This window comes from Varroa destructor, unplaced genomic scaffold, assembly GCF_002443255.2.
Source record: "Varroa destructor unplaced genomic scaffold, Vdes_3.0 BEIS01000002.1, whole genome shotgun sequence".
Taxonomy (NCBI): domain Eukaryota; kingdom Metazoa; phylum Arthropoda; class Arachnida; order Mesostigmata; family Varroidae; genus Varroa; species Varroa destructor.
In genome coordinates this window covers 36,898,816-36,920,065 of record NW_019211455.1, presented here as the reverse complement: position 1 = coordinate 36,920,065, position 21,250 = coordinate 36,898,816, and the positions used below count along the sequence as shown (strand labels likewise).

The 21,250-nt window shown below is 39.9% G+C and overlaps 2 protein-coding genes across 9 annotated transcripts in view; both read right to left on the bottom strand.

Annotated features, from left to right (window-relative positions):
• Positions 1 to 2,377, bottom strand: part of kuz (zinc-dependent metalloprotease kuz) — a 33,891-nt gene extending 31,514 nt beyond the window's left edge. The window contains exon 1 of the mRNA XM_022794150.2: positions 8 to 2,377. Within this exon, the coding sequence (XP_022649885.1) occupies positions 8 to 122 (115 nt within the window). The 5' untranslated portion in view covers positions 123 to 2,377. The remainder of the gene's footprint in view (positions 1 to 7) is intronic.
• Positions 2,378 to 5,616: 3,239 nt separating this feature from the next.
• Positions 5,617 to 19,776, bottom strand: Dhod (dihydroorotate dehydrogenase 2). 8 transcript variants are annotated; one of them, XR_002671220.2, is made up of 11 exons: positions 19,630 to 19,776; positions 16,738 to 16,953; positions 16,077 to 16,190; positions 15,791 to 15,876; positions 15,319 to 15,455; positions 14,991 to 15,106; positions 14,343 to 14,455; positions 13,840 to 13,999; positions 10,354 to 10,457; positions 10,017 to 10,079; positions 9,443 to 9,581 (listed from the first exon to the last, which is right to left on the bottom strand). XR_002671220.2 is itself a non-coding variant. In XM_086982099.1 (10 exons), the coding sequence occupies exons 1-10, from the start codon at positions 19,630 to 19,632 to the stop codon at positions 9,443 to 9,445; spliced, it is 1,185 nt and encodes a 394-aa protein (XP_086838225.1). In that variant the 5' UTR covers positions 19,633 to 19,776; the 3' UTR covers positions 5,617 to 9,442. The 8 variants fall into 8 exon arrangements, 7 of the variants coding, with proteins under 7 accessions (XP_086838225.1, XP_086838226.1, XP_022648701.1 ...); XM_086982099.1 differs by lacking the exons at positions 10,017 to 10,079; positions 14,991 to 15,106 and adding an exon at positions 14,790 to 14,863 and having other exon boundaries at positions 5,617 to 9,581; positions 15,280 to 15,455; XM_086982100.1 differs by lacking the exons at positions 10,017 to 10,079; positions 14,991 to 15,106 and adding an exon at positions 14,790 to 14,863 and having other exon boundaries at positions 5,617 to 9,581.
• Positions 19,777 to 21,250: the final 1,474 nt, after the last annotated feature.

The window sequence follows — 21,250 nt, the reverse complement described above, 5'->3', positions numbered from 1 at the left end:
AACGTACCTGAGCGAGCTAGACACAGCCGCGGTTGTCCAGCAACACCGAGAAACCAAATGAGGCAGAGTACGACCAACTCCCCTCGGAGTCTTTTTCGATGGAGTTTTAACGGGGAGCACATTGCTTTCCTTCTCGGCTTGCTCCTGCTGCTGCTGCTGTCCGCTGGCTCGAAGCCAGGACAGCCGTCCGCCTACGCTGTTTTCACCACCCGTGCAGCAATTGAGCAGGAGGTTCGCGATGCTGCTGTTGCTGTTGTGCTTCTCGTTGTTGTTGTCGTCGTCGTCGTCGTTGTTGCTGCTGCTGCTGCTGCTGCTGCTGCTGCTGCTGCCGCCGCCGCCGCCGCCTTTAGTATTACTCTTACAACTTCTACAGATTCTATAACTTCCACCGGAGATAGTGGTACTTCTAGCTGAGACATCATCACCGTCATCACAACCAGCATCATCTTTTGGTCTCACATTCACAAACAATTAATTACGAGCTGGCAAGAACGAACAGTTTCCACGCAGCAAACAAACGTAGAGCGAAAACACCTCCAGACGAATTGTTGACTCAGAGAAATACACGAAACGTACACACTCTAAAGCACATACAGTTACTGTGGCTCAATCAAAAAAAGAAGAGGTAGCGATAATATAATTCCAGAGTGCACCGTAGTTTGCTTCTTCTTCGGACATATATATATATATATTTATATATATATTTGTAGATGGATACTTCCTGCGATCATACAAATATCACGATTCGCACACTGAAATGGGTAATGACGACAAACGATCTCCAATAGTGGGGTCAGTAGCGTACACTAAGAATCGTGAAACGCCAACGAATGAAAGGCTGATATCGACGATGGAGGCTGACCACTGAGATAATGACGAAAACGAAGAAGTAACTCACACCCCCGTTCATACGCACAGTTCTTCATACAAGAAAAAGGATCGACCGAGGAGAATAGTACATCCAAATCAACTAGCCAGCCACTGAATAACCACCGTCGCAGCCCCTACTAAGACAAGCACGATTGACGCACGCGGCCCCTTCGTATGCTTTACCTTGTTTTACTCAATTGTACCGAATAAAATCGGATCTGCTCGTTGCTACATCGGTGCTTTTGTTGCGGGGGAATCCCTTGTATTGTAGCTGTTGGAAGTTCTTTGTCGTTTGGATAAACATCTAAACCTGACGGTGATGATGGTAATAGAAATAACGATCTACAGTATAACTACAAAGTACCTATATGTCGATTTTCGGATGCGCTCTGCTGTCGCCGTTACGCCTCGATGATCTCCGAGAAGAGACGGGCCCGACAGCAAAGGCCACAGTTAATTAAAATGCTGGTGCTATTTATGAACTCTGTCTTCCCGATTTTGTGTTGCTATAGGTTCCGTTAGTTGCTGCCGTTGCGACGCTGCTCCTGCTGCTGTTGATTGTTCTAGTGGCACTGTTTGTGGACGAATCAATGAGCGATGGGGACGCAAATAACTTCGGCACTCTCTTTCTCAACGGCTGTGGGAGGCCGAGAGGACGAAGACGACAAAAACAGCTACAAGTTTCTGTTACCACTTCGGCATCGTCGGTCAGAATCGTCACACTAGACTTCAGCTGCTCGACACTCAACTGAACAGACAAAAATGCACTCGAGAACCATCGAGGATAGCTGCTGGTTCGTCTGCACCTCTATCCCTGCTGCTTTCGCACGCGAGCGGCATCCACTACTAGTACTAGAATTATTCCTATTTCGAGCCTTTTGGTTGTTTTTGTCACCAGCGTTTCTTGTATTTAGCACAGATTCACTTTACTCAGAAGTCTAATCAGAGTTCAAACACTAACTATCGGGCGGCCTTTCTCTCACATTGAATATAATTGGCACTGACGATGCTGCTGCTGCTGCTGCTGATGATGTCTGCGGCGATGGTGTCCGTCCGACCAGGACCGAACGGACCTCGTCATCGAAATGGCAGCAGCAAAAGCAGGACGATGACGGACGCAGCTTCTTTTCGGCAACAGCAACTTTGGCTCCGATGGTCGTAGGAGTTACGGTAGCAATAGTTGTTGACGCTGCTGCTGCTGCTATTTTTCTTGTGATAGTAACAACAGCAGCATCAGCATGAGTAGTAGATAGTAGTACGGTGCTGTGTTGGGTCGTAAAGCTTGCTTCTCATACACACAGACGGACGGACGGACGGACGTACGCACGCACACATACATACACTGCCTACCTAGATGCACTGCACTGCACTGTTTGCTGCTGCTGCTGCTGTCACCAGCCGCAGGCAGCAAGCAAACCCCCAAGGAGCACAATCAGCTCCCGATTCGACACTCAGTTCTTTGTCGACGATGAAGCCGAACTACTGCAAACACAATCGGCACACGTCAGGTTCCTCGATAGCATCACACCGTTGACGATACTGCTGCTGCTGCCGCCGCTGCCGCTGCCGCTGCCGCCGCCGCCGCCGCAGTCGTCGCCTTCGTTCGGCAACCGCTGCTGCTGTTCTGGCTACAAATCGCCCGACTAGCCCACACCGCCGTCCGTTTGTTCTGTTCTGTGTGTGACTGTGCTGCCTCCTATCTTCCTGTGGGTATCTATCTGAACCTATGCGCATAGGTTCTTCTAATAGTGTGCGTCTCTGGCTGTTTGTGTATATATGTATGTGTGTGTGTGCGCGCGTGCGTGCGTGCGTGTGTGTGTCTGTGTGTGTGTGTGTGTGTGTGGCTGTCTGTCTCGCAGTCTATCTGTGTATGGCCCTCTGTCTATGACCGTCTGTGAAGCGCAAGTGAAAAAGAAGAAGAACTAGCATCGCCAGCCGAAACGCAGGCCGACAGAGGGAAAGCGCATGCGCGAGGGGTAGTGGAGCAAACCAATATGGCTGAAAATGAGGGTAATGGCGCTTAGCCGTTCATAGTCGGTTAAGGCGGCAAAACTATGTCTATGCATGTATCGCAAATTATGAACGTCATTAGGTATTGCAGCTAGTACACACGGTGCCTATTTCGAAAGAGAAAAGGCTGGCAGGCGAACACGTTGACTTCACGTTACTGTCTCCTTGATCAGCGTAAAGCCGAGTGGTAAAGCCGACATACAACGAACGAGCTTGATACAGATCAGTGTGTATCTTTTCGGTAAGGAAATAATTACAAAGTAAGCGTGTGGTATAAATCGATTTCAAACAAGGTCAACTATAAGAGACGTGCTCAGTCAAAGTAGTCGATAAGTTAAAGGTTTAGGGCAGTTGTATGCATTTATCAGTTTTAAGCAGTATTCGTTATCCATGGTATGTTTTGTCCAACAATGTGGTCATAATTCGACCGAACATTTTCGTGCTTTTTTTATTGTCTATCCATCCAATACCCACACCTAAGGCTTAATTGCCATCAGCCTGATGAAAGGTGGCAAAAAATTGAGCTTGCTAGCGAAGCTTGTGCCTTGAACACGACTACCTGGGGTCTAATCATTTTAGCTTATCGAAGATACGATACGTATTCGACGTATTGGAGAATGCGTGTCTCGCTATCACCCTTGTGTCTAGGCATAGAAACAACGCACACATAGAAGAAACGAAATCGACGAGCTGAATGTATCGACTGTATTTGGCTCACTAATTAGTTGAACATTAACATTTCCTTTTCCCAGTTGCGTTACTGTTTTCTTACTTCCGTATTCGCGCTTCAGTCGGTTAAACGGTCTTAGGGGTATGTCACGCTAAACTGAAAATAGAATCGACCGATTTCAAACGTTCCGTTGCTTTAAGCTAACTTGGAATATTAAACGTACATAATTACTTTTTAATAACAAACTCAGAAATACTACATAGAGGCACTACAGCCTTGATTTGTATGCGCACGCGCGGAGTGAACTAAGACGGTCCCGATTTTTATACTCTGTGGTCACTCATGCGTTGCAGATTTATGCTATGCTTACTTGCAATCAAGTTTTTGCCTATAAATTAGCTGTAACTGATTGCTTCTGCTGTTTCAAGTTTTCGAAATAAATAATTTGCCACACTTAATTCTATTGAGTATTACAGAAGAACGTATGATTTATCAGGTTATTGTTTAGTAAGACAATTTCAGCAAAAGTATTTGAAATAATCTATGCATAAGTTACAAAAGTTGCGTGCTTTTTTACGTACTACTTTGTAGAAAATCAACGAGCATACTCTGGCCGCTTTTTACGGCATATTGATTTGTCATAACCGAATCGAGACCAAGCGTAGATGTCGCGAAGGTGTTCCCGTCATTTGTATTGACCCAAAAACAAATATATCTTACCTGCGTTTAATGATCAAAACACCTTTCTTCTAGACGTTTCATTTACTAAGCTCAAATAAAAAGTATTCATTATTCCGTTGTTTATTATTTCTTATAACTAGGCGAATCGGAGAACTATAACTAGGGCATATGACGCGTTTTTGGGGCATGCTTTGCGCTGTCTACTAGGCAGCGGTCTACCGTCGTTAATTCTCCTGGTGAAAATTTGATATTTATAGGTTTTTACGGTTTGTCAAGAGGCATGCCTTACTACTGAGCGTACGTAACGATGTTTTTAGAAATCATTTAGGCCTAAGATATAGTTACTCTAACTTTACGTTTAAGAAAAGCAATGACAATATCGCATATCTTTAATTGCTCCATGTGGATAGCAACTGTTTCTGGCTAAACCTTTACTAAGACAACGTCAATATTCCGATGTATAGGGAGAATAACTGGCAAGCCTCTGGGTTAGTTAGTTCAAAATGTATAGAGTTATGGTTCGAACAATAATGAATTCTGAAGTCGAGGAAAGACGCCATTCGATCGTCGTTATCATCTCTCATAGTCGTCTCTGGTATTTGTAGGCTTTCAAAATTAAATGCAGCAAACGTCAGATGCTTGGATCTAGTGCCGTCATCCGTGGCCGACCGTAAACCGCTCACAAACTATTCAGGTTACAGTCCCGAGTTTATGCATCTTCCGTCCTATCTTAAACTATATTGTTGTACAGACAATTTTTATTAACTGATATTCTACCGGGTTTGGACCAGCAACTTCTGGCTCCCTAGAGCAATGAACTAGTCAATGAACGTATCCGCAAAACAGTGATTACAGCGCTTGTCGTCGTAACGAACCCAACAAAAGTTCCGAATTTTTTCTTACATGCCTTAAGATGGGCCGAAGAATTCGCCAAAAAACCTATAGATGTCGACGGTCAATGTTGATAATTGCACAGATAGTTCGATATAGATCAATGTGTATGAAGCCAGTTGCCACCTGGCTTTCAAAAAATTTATGCATGAAGGAAACTGTAAGATCTTCAATAGGGTTTAAATTTAAAAGCCTTGAAAATTTCTTCTGATATTTTAGGGTTTTTGATAAAAATATTAGCGTTTCAGAAAGGACACCATTTAGCAGACGAGCTTCAACGGTTAGTGTTTTCGAGACTCCTTGTACCTGTTATTATATTTTGGGCACGCGTTTTCGGTAGTGCTGATGTGATGTCAGCCCAGATTCTAGCAGAAATATTTTGAAAATGATTAATAAAGTGGTTCTACCCCAAAAGCTATATATCTGGCCAAGACGAATGCAAATTGTATTAAACAGACATAGATATCACGACTATACATTGAGCAGGCTAGAAAAAAAGTTCGTCGAAATATTGCTTTTTATTTAGATACATTTGTTAGAAACAGCTCGTAGGAAAAAGTCCAGTTTTAAAGCCAGCACTTTATACACAGAATATAGCACCTAAGATATGTATGTTAACAAATTTTTCTATATCCGAGAAAACTGGATAATAGCTCATTTTCATTGAAACTGCGAAGGCGGCGGACCGCTTTTATCACGACGAGTTTTACGTTGAAAAAATAAGAAATTTTCTTCTAGTACTATGAATGCTGGATCAAGACAGGCTCGATACGATAAACAACCCGCTGACGTTTGTCCAGATTTGAATGCCGGACCCTGTATATATATAAGGTTTGATTGGGTTGTTCACTATAACAGCCATCCGCTCATCCGCCGTTGCTGGTACCAAAAAAGGCCAAGTATTTCTAGAATGAAACCGTAACTAAAGCCATGCCTCGTTTTCGCAAAGTGAGCGATGACCAGCTATAATCCAATCCACCCATGTGAAACGAACCTCAGCGAGATCCTCTCATTTTTAATAATAGCTTTTTAGAATATAGAATAGAATTTTTATAGAAAAAAGTAATAGCTTTTTCATAATAATAATGATGATAGGCTCATTAAGTTGCCTGGCTAAGGTCACACTTTTACATTTCTCAAAAGTGAAATTTCCCAAAACATAAAGTACGAGGCTTTAAAATGGCCAAAAAGGTGATTTTTTTTAGCCATTTTAAAGCTTAATACTTCATAAAGTATTAAGCTTTAAAATGGCTTCTATCAGCCCACAACTCAATTTCGTTGTTTTTTTTTTGTGTAGGGCGTATCTGACCGCTCAATTAACGACTTTACATTTTTCAATATCGCTTGACGCGTGGTTATTATCCGCAGATTAGAGGAGGAATATTTTGGAAATGATTAGTGAGTGATTTTAGCCTCAAACTGATGCTGTAGCCGACTTGAACGGAGTACTATTAATTAAATATGACTATTAGAAACGGCTTGTTTGAGTTTATAAATAATTCCGTTGAAGTATTTGTTTCGATTTAGATACAGTCCCGGAAACAAAATATGAGAAAAATCCGATCCGCATCGAAAATATATTTGCATAAACTCACGGAAATAGATGGATGTTCCAGTTTTGTATAAATAACTGCATCTGTCATGACGCGCACATAAATCGACAATGACAACAACTACTAGTGCATAGTATTACTCAGCAGTAAGAAATTGCAATTTTTCAATGCAGTGTTTATCAGTTAAATTGAAAATGCAACACATTAGTGTCACCTCGTGGTATTGAAATTAAAAAAAAAAAATGAACATCGATAGAAAAGTACATCATTCAAGCCCATTTGTTTCCTTCTCTTCAAGTTACGCGCAGTTCAGTAGCAAATACCTGACCATGATCAATTAGCCATTTATTTATATATTCATTTATATATTAAGGAACCTTCATGCCGTTACGACCCGTGTAAAGTCAGTAGCCTACAAAAAGTGCCTAACGTTACCTTTTATTCGATGAACGTGAACGAACTCGCTTTATAACGAATACATGTAGCAAACTGCGAGGCTTTTTTATTGAGCCTATATTAACTGAGGACAGCTTCATTGTTATATATAATAATAATAATAATCTTTAGCTAGTTGAGAAAGTGCCGTTGGTATTTTATTTTTGAGTTATATTAGTAATACACCCTCACAAATATTAACTCACCTTCTTGCTTTATTTAGCTTTTCACAAGTCCTTACGCGACGCATCGCAAGCATAAAAGCTTCTTCCTTAGGTAGCGGATCACTCTATTTCAGGCTTAGTGGTTAAACAGAAAGGTAGGGTTTAACATAGCTGCGATGGTTATGCATCCAAACCTTACCACTGCCCATCATCGTTCTCCAACAGCATCTCTAGTTTCTTATAGTAGTAGCATAATACTCATTCCGTTTGTATCTAATATTTCCCTAGTACTAAAAACGTACGATTCAGTTGTGGTAATCTACAGGCAGCATCTGACGGCATCCTGACCATATAAAAATGTCGTTCCCTAAAGAACAGGAAGTAAGATCGCACGCCATCGTTTCCTATTTTAATAAAATCGTATTGACTTGTTTGTACAAAAAAAGAATGGTATAAATTATCTTGTGGATTAAAAAAAAATCGAATATAACCTGTCTACGCTAACCATAAATGCTCAGACAGCTGCGACCCTCAATAGTAGTCAGGCGATTTTTGGTAATTACCGGTAAAAAGTACTTGTCGTGAACGAAGTTATCTGACGATATACATCAAGAAGAGTCGAGTCGCATTCAACTTATTTCATGGGAAAGAATTCCATTGTCGATCTATGAAGGAAGTTATGATGCAAAAAATGCTATGCCCAACATCTGAGAATGAACATTGCTTCCAGAAAAGTTAATTTAGAAGATCTTTAGTTGATCTTGCCTCATAATTTAGTGCTTTCCAAAAAAGGTAACTAAAAGAACAAGCATCCGATGAAGCTTTTCAAGTTTATCGAAATGGAATCACCTGGGGAATGAGCCCGCGGCCACTGGCAGCCTTTTGGAAGAAATCCTAAAAGAACATAAATATGACTGTCTTCTGAAAGAGCTGTAATTCTTAGCTCAGGATGTGATGGTTACGAGACATTTTCTTCCAGGCTGACAAGGTCTCAGCGTAATTCATCTGACAGGAAAAAGTTGTCATACAAGCATTGTTTTTTAATAGTCTAAATACTGACATATACGAGATTACAACTCGTTTAAGCAGCAAAGAAAAGCCATTCTTGAGACACACCCGAGAATTTCTGTCAGCAACGAAGCTAGATAATAAAACCGAAAACCTTTAGAATCCTAAAAAATAATGCCCTTTTTGCAGTCACTTTGATGAATCCTGGCGCTTATTCCTAAAATCCATGCTAGAAGAAGTATATACTATTATATATATATATATATATATATATATATATACTTCTTCTAGCACTTATATATAAGTATATGTATAGGTGCATCTTCCTTTACATCCCAATGCAATGTATATGCATTTAGGTAGGCGGAACGAGCCTTTACTCGTGATTCGATTACCAAATAAGTGAAAAAACTATTTTTCCGTACACCCTATAGTACGCGTAATAATAATCAAACTTTTTATATTAATGGTTTTTTCTGCTATGATCCACTTCATTCTTCGATTTTCCATCAGGTAAAAGTATTGTTATACTATAAGCATTAGCACTATGGTAACATATCATATTCAGGTTTCATCTGCATACAATCCACATACATCTATGGCCGTTGCTAAGGAACGGTTTCCTTCTTTTAACACGGGAATCGTGTTCGACCCGTATACAGTTACGCATACTCAGAGATCACAACATCTTTTAAGAACACCATCGATTCGCTTTGGCGACAATAGCGGTACAGGAGTGCTGCTAAGCTAGGATAAGACAGCTTTATCGGTGATACCATGGCAGTTTACACTGATTATAAGTTCAAGAAAAGGCCAAGTTTTTTTCATTGTTAACCAATTCCCAATATACATGAAAACATTATATATATATATATATATTAAATGGGTGGGATACAAATTCTGGCATTTCAGCAACCTAGTGGCTCACTGGCAATAATCGTAACTTCACTTAACTACAGTTAATTTCTATTCAGTATCGCGAACTTCATCACCACAGTTGTTCTGGTAGACTCATTAGTTTTAGCGTGCTTGCTTAATGTTTTCAATCTGGTTCAGGGCACGGTGTGATACACATATATTTTAATTGGCTTTTTTTACTATCTTATGAAATGTTGCTACGTTTTCCCAAGCCTGAAGTGGGTCATGGTGATTGACAATATTTACTTGATCGTAATTAACTTGGAGACGATGGCGTCTATCTGATGATCTGCTCCAACGGCTTCGGTAACATTTGTGTAACCATCTTCCTTGAGACACTTCACCATCTCAGCTTTGATCGTCTCGACTACTGGTGGACCCCTGTGATTAAAAGGCATCGAAGCACGGCATATATTTGGGGCTTAGACCTATTAGCAGAAGCCTACCCGCTAAATATTTATTCCTTTTGGCTAGGGGTCATCTTATTGGAATAGGATCAATATCGTCGACACACAATGGATTAAATTGAAAAAAGGATATCACCGTCGTGAATTTAACAGGAAATGCCAGTTTTCTTTTCGCTATCAAAAAGAGCTTTTCCAGTTCAACTTAGTACATTTGTCTCCTACACTTGGTACAGACAAAATATTTGAATATTTTTAGTTATTTTAGGTTACTAAAATAACTTGGAACATATCCTTAGCTAAGTCGTTCTTTTAATAGCGTAAGCTCTATTTGTGAGGAGGTTCGATGATATATGTCTAGACGATGGCAGCAATTTGGTCTGCACTATTTGTAAAAAAACTGTCCATTTACCATACTTCTTACGGCGGCTCTTGTTGAACTATAGTGTGACTTTGCTGAATATTGAGCTAGAGGCTGGAAAATAATTGCGATGAGTTATTAAAGAAAAGGTACACAAAAGTTCTACGACTATTATTTAAGTAAGTTTTTTGTTCTATTTGTATGTGGATCAGTCCGTCAAAAACATTAACCTTAACCACTTAGGTATTTCAATCACGTCAAAATCAAGCAATAGCCACCATTAAAGCTTTTCGCGAATGAAGCTTTAAAAAGTGCACATATGAGTCTTATTCTAATGGAATGGCGATAGCTGTACGATATGCATAACAGGTTAGTAATAGGTACGAACCTATATATAAGAGTGGTGAGCACTTGAACCATGCTAGCTCCAGCTTTAATTTTTGCGTAAGCCTCCTCTCCGGTTGAGATACCTCCAACCCCAATAATAGGTATCTGCAAATAAGAGTATTTGCTTGACGAATATATTTGACTAAGATTGCAATTAAGCACACTGTGTTTAGATATTACAGGATTCTGATAAAGTAAAACTTACATGAAATTAAATTTTACAAAGAAAAACGAAAACCTAAGTGCACTTTTTTTTTACATCAGACTTAGCACGAAACCATTTTTTCATATTGTAAAAGTGCGCGCCGTGACAATTAATATGTCATAATTCCTGAGTATATGCGTCCCAAATTTATATATATGAGATTGCCTGAGATCGAATAAATTGCAATTCATCGGTAGCAGCTTTGTTATTCACAGCATTTTGATGGCAGCAACAAGGGGCCGGATTCCGAGTAATAAGTTAAGCCAGATAGATAAAGAACGCTCAGCGTCGACTACGAACAAACCTAAAGAGTTGTCTAATTCATGGAAGGGCGATGATAACACACTGAAAACAAACTCCACACTCAAGGTTCTGGTTTTTCACCCATGCGCGGACATTATGAACGTTGCTCCACCGTCGGTCCTATCAATCGAACTGTCGCATCTGGACTACACGGCGCTTGGCAAATCTGGACTACTCTTCAGCTAGAACCCACCACCTACGCCCAGGGCTGGCCCCTTCACCAGCTCTTAGGAGCAGCGTTTTGATTTCTGCTGAACCGGCAAAACCGTGGCTTGCGGCGGACATGAGACAGGCGACGTTGAACGCGATATCAACAGCGCATTGTAGTTCAAACCGACACCCTTTGAGAACCTACTTGAAAAGTGGTTTCCGGTCCACGTGAGTACTGCGCCCGCAGGAGGCGTTGAGAGAAGGTTTTTATAGCTTCATCGAACCCTTTTTTATCAGGGCTACTTTATGTCTCCGAGGTCTTTGACGGAACGTCATAAATGCATGCGTGAAACTACCTTACCAGGGCTGCGCAGGCGAATTTCGAAGCTTGCGCGGTACCAGGGCTTAGGAACATCAAGCAGGAATAAGTTCGAATCTGAAAGTTGTGGCGGGTGGAGGCATGAACGTTCAGCAACCGATCGCATATGCTTCAACTGCGGGGAGCAGAGTCATTTGAAGGGCTGGTGCCCAAGGCCTCATCTTTGTAGAAGCGCCAGGAAATGGGAGCGTCAATAACCTGTTTGCGTCTGAGGTAAAATTTCCCTGCGGGAAGGTAGGTCCTAATATTTGATTTCAGAGCACACGTAAACACATTTCTTTACAGGTGATGGATAAGCTGCGCTCGGATCCCCTCTTCTACGATACTCAGCACGCCTGGCTGACAGTTCTGGGGGTGATTAACGTTGCAGTCGACGACAGGCCAAAAAACTGTTTCCCACTGTTGGCAACGTCGCACGGGTGCGCGAGGTCGAGTATCAGGTGCTGCGGAAGTTTGAAAGGATTACCCTATCAGAATACGATTCTGTTGACGCCAACGCTCGGGAACTTGAAAGAATATCCTATCAGGGTGCTGTTTTCTCGATGACAATGGGTTAGGTGTGGGGGGTTGACAGCAAGCCCATTCCTTCGGTGGGCCAATGCGGGGTCAATGCGGTAATTTTTATCTGAGAGCTGGAAACAGTCCGGACATCTGGTCAGTCACCCATACCGATCTTGCTCAGTACACTATGCCAGTCGGCAAGTTGCACCCGCAGAGAGGCAGATCCTGTTGTTGTTTGTAGTAGTTTCGGTGAAAAGAAAAAGACATATGTTTCTGCGTTCCCATTAATTATTGCAGGCTGAACTCTACCACAAAATGAACGTATGAAAGGCATCATGCAGATATTATAAGTTGTACCAATTCGAATGAACGGCATTCTGCAGATATTATAAGCTGTACCAATTCGAGCGGATGCCATTCGGTCCCGCTGAGGCACCCGCGGCGTTCTAAAGGCTGATGCACAATTTGAAGCACCAAATGGTTCTCGTTTGCCTTAACGATGTCAAAGACTGCTTTAATTTTGACACTTACATACGCCACCTGCAAAAAATACTGGCGGCCATCGACTCCAGTGGCCTGTGGCTAGACACACAGACGTGCATTTCCGCAATATAAGAGATGGTGTAACTAGGCCACAGAATCACGGACGTCTGAATCCTTCCGGGCGATCCCTAAGAAGGTTCGGGTAGTAGAAATTCTCCGTTCCCATGTCGGTTAGGCCAAGTAAAAGAGGGCGCGTGTGTCATTGCCTACACTATCCATTCAGTTGACGCCGAGGCTAGAGGACACTCTTGCAAGACCGATGTTTGGCGGTAGTATAGGCCGTAGAAAGTTTCTTACTTGCATGGGTGACACTTCCAGACTGTTAGCAACAGGTAACACTTCGAGGTTATTAGCAGCGTTTCTCTGAAAATAAGAGTGAACCTTTAACTCACTCAAAGTTAACACACTGGCTCTAACCTTGCAGGAGTACGACCCTATCAACCTCAGTCACTTGCGGGAAAGTCGGCGTATAGGCGGGTGGAAGACATTGCAAGTCATTAAGAGAGCATTTCCTAACTAGGGCCGAGCTTACAACGTGGGTCTGGGAGATGCAGGCCCGAAGTAAGATATCACCCGTGTAACCTAAACCCAAAGCAACGCGATGTCAGCTTCGGAACGCACCTTTAAGGAGCACTTATAGGACCATCAAAGGTTCCAGACGACGAGGTTGTAGACTTTACGAGCCCCTCATAGATTCTAGGCTTTAAATCGTATTGTTGGTCGATTATTGCACTCAGTTTTGTCCAGCTTGCGGCAGTCTGAAGGGCGACGTCGGGTGTCGGGGTTTCAGCGCCATAGTAACGGACGAGGCGACCTATTTCATGTTGTGGCGGGTTGCAAACAACTTGTAACAAAATCACATCGAACACTCATCAAGACGACTATCAGACGCCCACAGTACAGTGTACTAGTTGAGCACGATTCGAACGATTCCGGAAAAGCTCGGATTTCCAGTAGCGAACGGACACAGCTCGCTCCAGAGGTTGCCCCCTAAAATAGCGTTTTCATTCAATATATTCAGAAGCGACAACCTGGAGAAAACGCCGTTCTGTTTGGCTATCGAAATGTAATGGCTGGAGTAACTATACAGAGTGGAATGGTGGGACGCGTACAAACTGCCCTGAAACCGACAATGGCGAAGTTCGAACGAAGGAAATCTGCCCCGTAGGAGTTCGAGGACAGCACGAAGGCACTCGTATACGTAACGCCGTGTAGCTAGCTACTCTATATAAATAAATGCGCTTACGCAGCTAGCACGATCGATTATATGGAAAATATTCATTGAATAATTAACGATAACCGAAATCTAATCCAAAAGTAACCAAAAAAATAATATGATCGAGTCTAAATCCTAACCACTCAAGCATATCTAAATAATGTTGTTTCGAATTGAATTGGAGACGTACCTTGCCCTTAGTTAAAAGAAACATATCGGATATGGCTACTGTCGACAGTGCATGTATTGGTTTTCCACTGAGACCCCCGATTTCATCGGAGCCTGCCGAAGCGAGTTCCTTTGGTCGTCGAATTGTAGTGTTTGATATTATTAGACCATCTACCTGACACCTACAAAGCGATAATTTTATTTAGTGCAAAGTCTGCAGAACTTTACTCCGTCGAAATAATAAAATCCTCGTAATTTATATTTAGAAGTACACCTTTTCTGTTATTTTACCAATAACTTTTGCAAGCCTTTGGTTCCAGTGTCCTTGCATGCATGCAGAACCCCTTGGAGCTGGCTCGCAATGCATATATATATATACACATAAAGGGAGACATTTGTTTGACACTCTTTCGAGTGCCCTGCGTTTCGAGTGCGCTGCGTATCGCCTGCATATTAAGAGCTAATTATATTGTTATTAGATATTCTGTGCAGACGGTAAGCAATGAAACAGCGAAGAATACTCACTCACTCATCAATATCACTTCAGCAATATCTTTTTTATCTTCGTCCGAGAGATCCGGTGCGATTTTAAGGAGAATCGGCACCTTGACGGAAAGGCTGTTTCTTGTGGAAATCACCTGGAGTATGCAGTTAAGTGCTTACACTGATACAACCGAGACCTCTAGCTAAAATGCTTAAATAGCACAAATGGTGCTGAAAACATCTGAACACATTGTATGAAATGAAGACGCCTACCCATAGGCGATAAAGGCCTATGGGTAACAATTAATGAAATTGAGAAAACCGATGCTTATAATGACTATTCTTACTACAAATTTATAGGTATATATAGGGCTCAGTTTGTATGCGTGTATCTGTGTTTGAATAAGATGCATATATAAACCATGCATATGACTACGGCATTAAATCATAGGAATAAAGATTCTTGAATCGCTAAGATCGAAGGTATACACAAAGTATTTCCAGTTTAAAAACCCAAATCCAGAGGATCGTGAGCTTCATAAGACTTTTATATCGTAGTACGCCTGTAATGAAAAATATGCTGTTTTTATTGTTTTGTTTTTACATTACCTGTACCTTTCTATAAAGGTGCTTTCTATAAAAGTACAAACATTACTATACGATTACTGAAGAAGCCAGCATTCTTCCAACCTTAGAAAGGAGCTCTTTCAGCTGATTTTTGCTCTGCAGTTGTCGTAGACCTGATGTGTTCGGAGACGAAATATTCACGACAAGATAATCAGCTTTTTCTCCAAATTTCAACACACCTAAATTCAAATTAATCACTAAGAAAGTAGCCTTGGCAAGTAACTTTACGATTTGTTTATAAAGGCAAAACCATTTGAATTTCTCATATCCGCACTTTGAATATGTCAAAACAGTTATTAGCATAAGACCATTTTACTACTTCATAATAATCAGACATATTTGTTCAACTTGCCGCAAAATAAGGGCATTGGGTAATTTGCAGCTAAAAGACCTTTTGAATAGTCAGCGGCTGCGTCCTCGCTGGTTTTGTTTTTGCCCAGGTTAATGCCAACAATTTCCTTGGGTTTGCGCTTAGGACTAAACAAAGTCTTATCCAGTTCTTCATGACCACAACTGTTGAAACCATATCTGAAATTAATTGGCCATCTATTAGATGCTTGCATCTTTGATAGATCATCGAACCGATAGTAAAGAGACTCTAGGTAGAGAAGATCCGCACAGTAGAAATGTACACCTTTAAACCCAAACCATAAAAATGAATAGTTATAGGTGGAATATAAAACAACAATTGGCCTCTGTGGCGCATAAGTGCATCGTCCTCACATATATGCGCATTACATATGCTCAAGGTATTGAGCTAAAACGCTCCGACACTTGTAGAAAGAATAGACTGATGCAAATGAGTAGACACAATTATATATGAATCTATAAAGATTTAATTGTTAAGTGACATTGGAAATAACCTGTTAATGATGGCTTGGTCCTTTGGAAGGCGGAAAACTCTCGGCCGCTCATTACCCGGCTGGGGCATTGGAGTGACTGAACCGACCTGCAATACGCATCGCACATAAGAGTAACAAAATAACAACTTACAACACGAAAAGAGTACTTCAGGCACAATGGCTACAATACAGTTGATTCTATGAAGCGCACAATATCTTGTTCGGGCCATAATTAAGCAATTACGGTATTCTATTCAACCAACGATCTTAAAAAAAAAAAGAATTCCGTTAAAGAAATCGGATGAACCTCAACAAAACCGAATCCCCAATCAAACAATCCGTTCACGGCTTCGCCATCTTTATCAAATCCAGCTGCAAGACCTACGCAACTCCTGAAGTCGATTCCAAAAAGTCGAGTTTTCTGGAACATAAAACAATATAACATAACAATATAATAAACCGTATAGAACAATATAAATGAACCCATTTATGCGGAGACCAAAATTAGCACGCCAGAAAAAAGTGCGACAAAAATCAAAGTAGTCTATGGATTAACGATAACAATAATAGTAGACAATTGGCCTCCTTTTATACCCACTCAGACCGCCTAATAGAACCTGAAAAATAAGGAATAGTCGCTCAAGGCAGTGAAATTATTATACTAAATAGGGAAAAAGTAAGCTTACCTTGCGATAAGACACAAATCTATATTTAAGAACAAATCTAGATTTATGCTCCAGAGAAAGGTAGGTTTAAGTTTAGCCCTACTTCCTAACAATAGACTTTAGAAATAGGAACAATAGAAAATGTTGAAGTCACGTCGTGTTTAACTGTGTGCCTATTTTTGTGCAATCCTATATTTGACTTACTTATTGAATGAACAAGCGTTTTGGTGCGTTATTCTTGAGAATGGCACAGTCTATTTTAACGATCATCTAATATCTACTGTAGTTCGCTTGGAAACTAACCAGTTCGGGGTAATCGGTGTTCCAATTAGGCAGGATCCGATATTTCGCAAGCAACACTCCAGCGCGATGTGCATTTTCGGGTTCGAGTGTACGATGTACCATTGGCATTAAATAATTATCGTAAAATCGCTGCTCACCTTTAAGAATACAAAACGTAGCGAATGCACCTGTGCCTCCCAATGACAAAGTCAAGAGCGACTTGAGTTTGGATGAAGCCTATAAAACCAACGCAAGAAAAAAAAACAGTTTATTAACGAAAATTAATCTAATCCAAATATTCAAACAAATGTTCATCTTGCAAAAACGATTCTTCGAGTAATTCCGAGGTTCTGCTATTAGATTTAATTATCGGAACGGACCAATAATGCTATAAGCTGGAGGAGACACAACGGGCGCTTTTGTCCAATACAGGTTTTCCCATAAACTTAAAGGGATCATGTAGGACAAAATATAGCTGAACTTCTGGGCTACAGTTTAAATAAAGACTACTTATTCTAAAAGGAAGCTGTTCGCTATGATGTAATAAAGTTTTCAGACATGTTCGTTGTGCCACAAGAAAAAATTTTTTGACATCATAGACAGACTGTAAAATGCTGTAACACCCATTGGTCCTACTTAGAATAAGTATATTGCCGCAAGAATAAAAATATGGGTGTTTTCTACATCTAGAACTTACTATTTTTATTGAGGTTGTAAACATTAAACCTTTTGGAAAGTATTTAATCTCAGTATGTAAGATTATGTGCAGTACCGTTCTGACGCGACAAACAATTGAAAGTTATTTCTAAATTACTCTACGTGCGAAAAGCAAGCGGCAGGGCCGAAGCTTATGTTTGCTTCTGAGAGATCTTCTTTGGCAGCACCGAAACGGTTCTAAGATGTCGCCTCTTCATGTGTTGACGAAAAAATTCAGTATTAATTTGCGCTAGTCGCCTATATTTATCGGTCAATTGTCGAAATTTTATCAAATTAGGTTATGGATCATTAAATACAAGCAATGGTTAAAAGCGCTTCACCATAAGCTAAAACACAGTCTAGACAAAAAAAAATATTAGAGATGGATTGTCTGTTGAGCGTGTTTCTGAGTAGTTAAACATACGTACGGCCAGCATCGTTCTAATGAACTGAAACAAGTCACATGCAATCTGTACTGTTAATATAATTTTAATCATCTTACAAGACTATAAGAAAAATCTCTAAGTATCTCTCATACTCTAAAGCTCGTATCACATGTAAATTGATTGCCAGCCGCAATACATGCACGTGTGACTTCCTCGATGTCAATACAGGCACTGACGTTATGAGAGATTGAGCGTTCTGAAGGATTTTGTTATAGTAATGACTATATTATATGATTATTTCTATATATTCTATATTTTCTAAAAAATATAGCTACACATAATAAGTAATAAGTAATAATACACAAGTAATAAGTATTACTTTATCAATCACTACCTACTATAGGTAAAGGTTGACAACTGAAAAATAATGAGCTAAAACTGGTATTGCACTCTTCCAATCATAAGTTGCAAACGAAATTGTGTCGGACAATATTTACGTAGATCTGCTACACTTATTAACTGAGCACTAAACTCCTTGAAAAGCGTACACATTTTATAAGAGGCCTATTTCACTTTTCCTATTGCTGTAAAGTAAACCATGAATGTTAGAAGTAAGCACGTTTGACACACATGCAAAGCAATAAGGGTTGCTTTTCTCCGTATTACTTATTTCTATCAAACTAAATAACTTGTTTTAGATGCATTGACCTTACAAGTCAGCTGACTTATTACGATTATAATTTAACATAAAAGCTAGATATATTAACGCAAATGCCCTTTTTCCATTATATATATATATTTTTTTTTTTTTCCATTTGTTGTATTTTATGTATTGTAAATTTAAGCAAACACGCTTACCGATACATCTTTAAGCCGTCTTTCACGACATACCTAAGGGACTAACTGTCCATAGTTATAATGTAAATTCATCAATAAATATGGTGTAAATAAAAGTTACAGAAACTGTTGTTTGCTAAATATCTTGTACATAACGCCAGTATAATGAAGTTACGAAAGGATCTTTGATTATTTCTCACGTTAGAACATTAGCTCATTTGATAATATGAACACTCACGCAGTAATTCTAGATATTCATGAATACATATTAAGCACAACAAAAGCAGGCCGAAGCAAAAAAAACATTCCAGCAGGCTGTGATTTTTTACTTCACGGAACTCAGAAGGACTGTTATTTGCGCCCTTATTAAATAGACGATCGCTAAAATAAAGGGGTTTTTTAGCGCCTAAATCAGGCTTTTCGGGTTGCCGTACAAAAGCCGGCTTGCACCTTCAAGACTGTTGCAGAAAGGATGTTATGAATCTATCCTAAACCTTCTAGTATATGGAATGAACGTCCTAATCGAACCGACCAAAGCTGTATTTAGCGACCTTATAAAGCGGCGTGACTAAGAAAAAGAGTTTCACTTTTCACAGTTCCTCACGCAAAAAGGTTTTGTTAAGAACAGAAGAGCTGTACTGTAAAGAAATAGGGTCCTCTTATTCGTGTATTACTCCGCAAATATTATCATAATGCGCAAAAACGTAGTATGTCAATCAACATTAAAAATTGGTTGAGCTTTAACGATGTATGGAAACGCGCACTTATGGAGAAACACGTGTCTGTCTAAGTAGTAAAACGTTATTTTAGATGATTACCGGAATTACTCCGCGCTACAAACCTCGCCATTTTAGCTTTGGTTGTCCCCGTTTGTGAATTATCATTTATAGTAAAAAGTTATAAAAAAAAATTATAAAAAAAAAGTTATAAAAAGGAAAGCCCGCGGCAACATTTCAGAGCTCTTAATTAAAAAATGTTGTATATTAGGACAAACCATTTTTATATTGTGCTGGCTTTGCTTGCTTTTGGCCTCACCAGATCGAACACTACTCACATTACCACAACTTGTTTTGAATTTCGAATGATGCCGCGCATCAATACCGAAACCAGACAATCCCTACCATGCGTCCTGCTCTAGAATCGAGTGGTCTTGCGGGGATGCCACAGGCAGATATGCTTCCTTAATGCAAGACCATCTCTGTCTTTAAAGCTGTTGTAGACTGCTTAAACTATAATTAGGATTTAGATGTATCTATAATGGAAGACATTTATTTGGCAGATTTTTCAAAGTTTTCACAAGAAATTTAACAAAAAAATATGTACATGTAATTACAAAATTATAAATACTAACCTCAAAAAAAAAGCCTTGCTTCTATTTCCCAAGACTCCTGAGCGGAAGCCAAAACCAATACAAACGTCATATTGCGAGAGAACTATGCAACCTCTGTTTCGAGTCTTGCATCCGGTATCGCCGTCTGCCATTCCATCAGACTGCTGTTTCACTGCACGAAACGAAATGTATCTATGCCCTACTACGAACCTAGACCACAACATGTCTTTATTATATCTATTAGCTACCATCGAGACTCTATGATAGTAACTAACAAGAGAGGAACCGGTTGGACTTCGTGAAATTAAGTGAATTTAACGTCAGGTATCTAAGTAAGATGAAATTCCTGCGATGTAAGTCCCATAGACGTGTTCGGCAAAATGAACAACAAAAGGTTCATTAAGATATTCCGATATAGTAATTATATGGATATTCAGGTGAAGGAGAAGTACAGCGAACTATTTTTGTGTCATCCTTTCTGAGGAAAAAAAATCTGTACTCAAATATCTTACGAAGATAACAACAATAAAAATCGCTTACATACTAAAAGCGCTCCAAACGACCGGGCGTATGATAACTTAAAATCAATAAGCAAAGGTTCACTGTTATGACTGTTTAGTATTTTCTATTTATCTCATACGTGACACATCATCGGGTTGTATCTTTGTATATTTTTCTGACTACGAAGCAAAGCCTTCAATTCTTTTAGCCTTGAATATTAAACTGGTAATTATTATACTGAAGCCTTGAAAAGAGCTTTAAAGCACACTTCTCGAATGCTTATTTCATTAAATGTCTAGCTTTCAAAGCGGCGAAGAATTTTATAGGATCTTCCTTTCTTGTAAGATTTTTCTTTTCTTGAATAATTTAGAACAACCTATTACAAATTAAGATGACCTTTAGTTTTATCCACAGTTTGGCACTATCATGTATTGAGTATCGCATCAACGCATAGCATTGTTACGCACATTGTACCCAATATCCTTGAATAAGTTTCTGTAAAAAAAATGCACGACCATTGCCGTGTTTTTAAAACAAGTTTTCTACATAAAAGAAATTATTTTAGACTGGCAACGGCCGAAAACTAGAGCTTTCAACATATAAGGATTTTCACGTGGCAGGTATTTAAATCATTCCGAAGGGTGCTTATGTATGTGTAACAACATAAAAACAAAGTAATGGAATATAAATGTGTCAAGTTTTTCGTAGTAAAACGTACCTAAGATATTGTTGCAGCGCAAACGCATATTAGATTATATAGTTGATACACTAACGCTTTCAAAGC

Coding starts and splice junctions, on each gene's coding strand:
- Dhod (XM_022792966.2), bottom strand. Junction 14,456..14,990: donor TGAAAGAGCTCCTTTCTAAG/GTTGGAAGAATG, acceptor TGCATACTCCAG/GTGATTTCCACAAGAAACAG. Junction 10,458..13,839: donor TTCTTTTAACTAAGGGCAAG/GTACGTCTCCAA, acceptor TCTTATTTGCAG/ATACCTATTATTGGGGTTGG.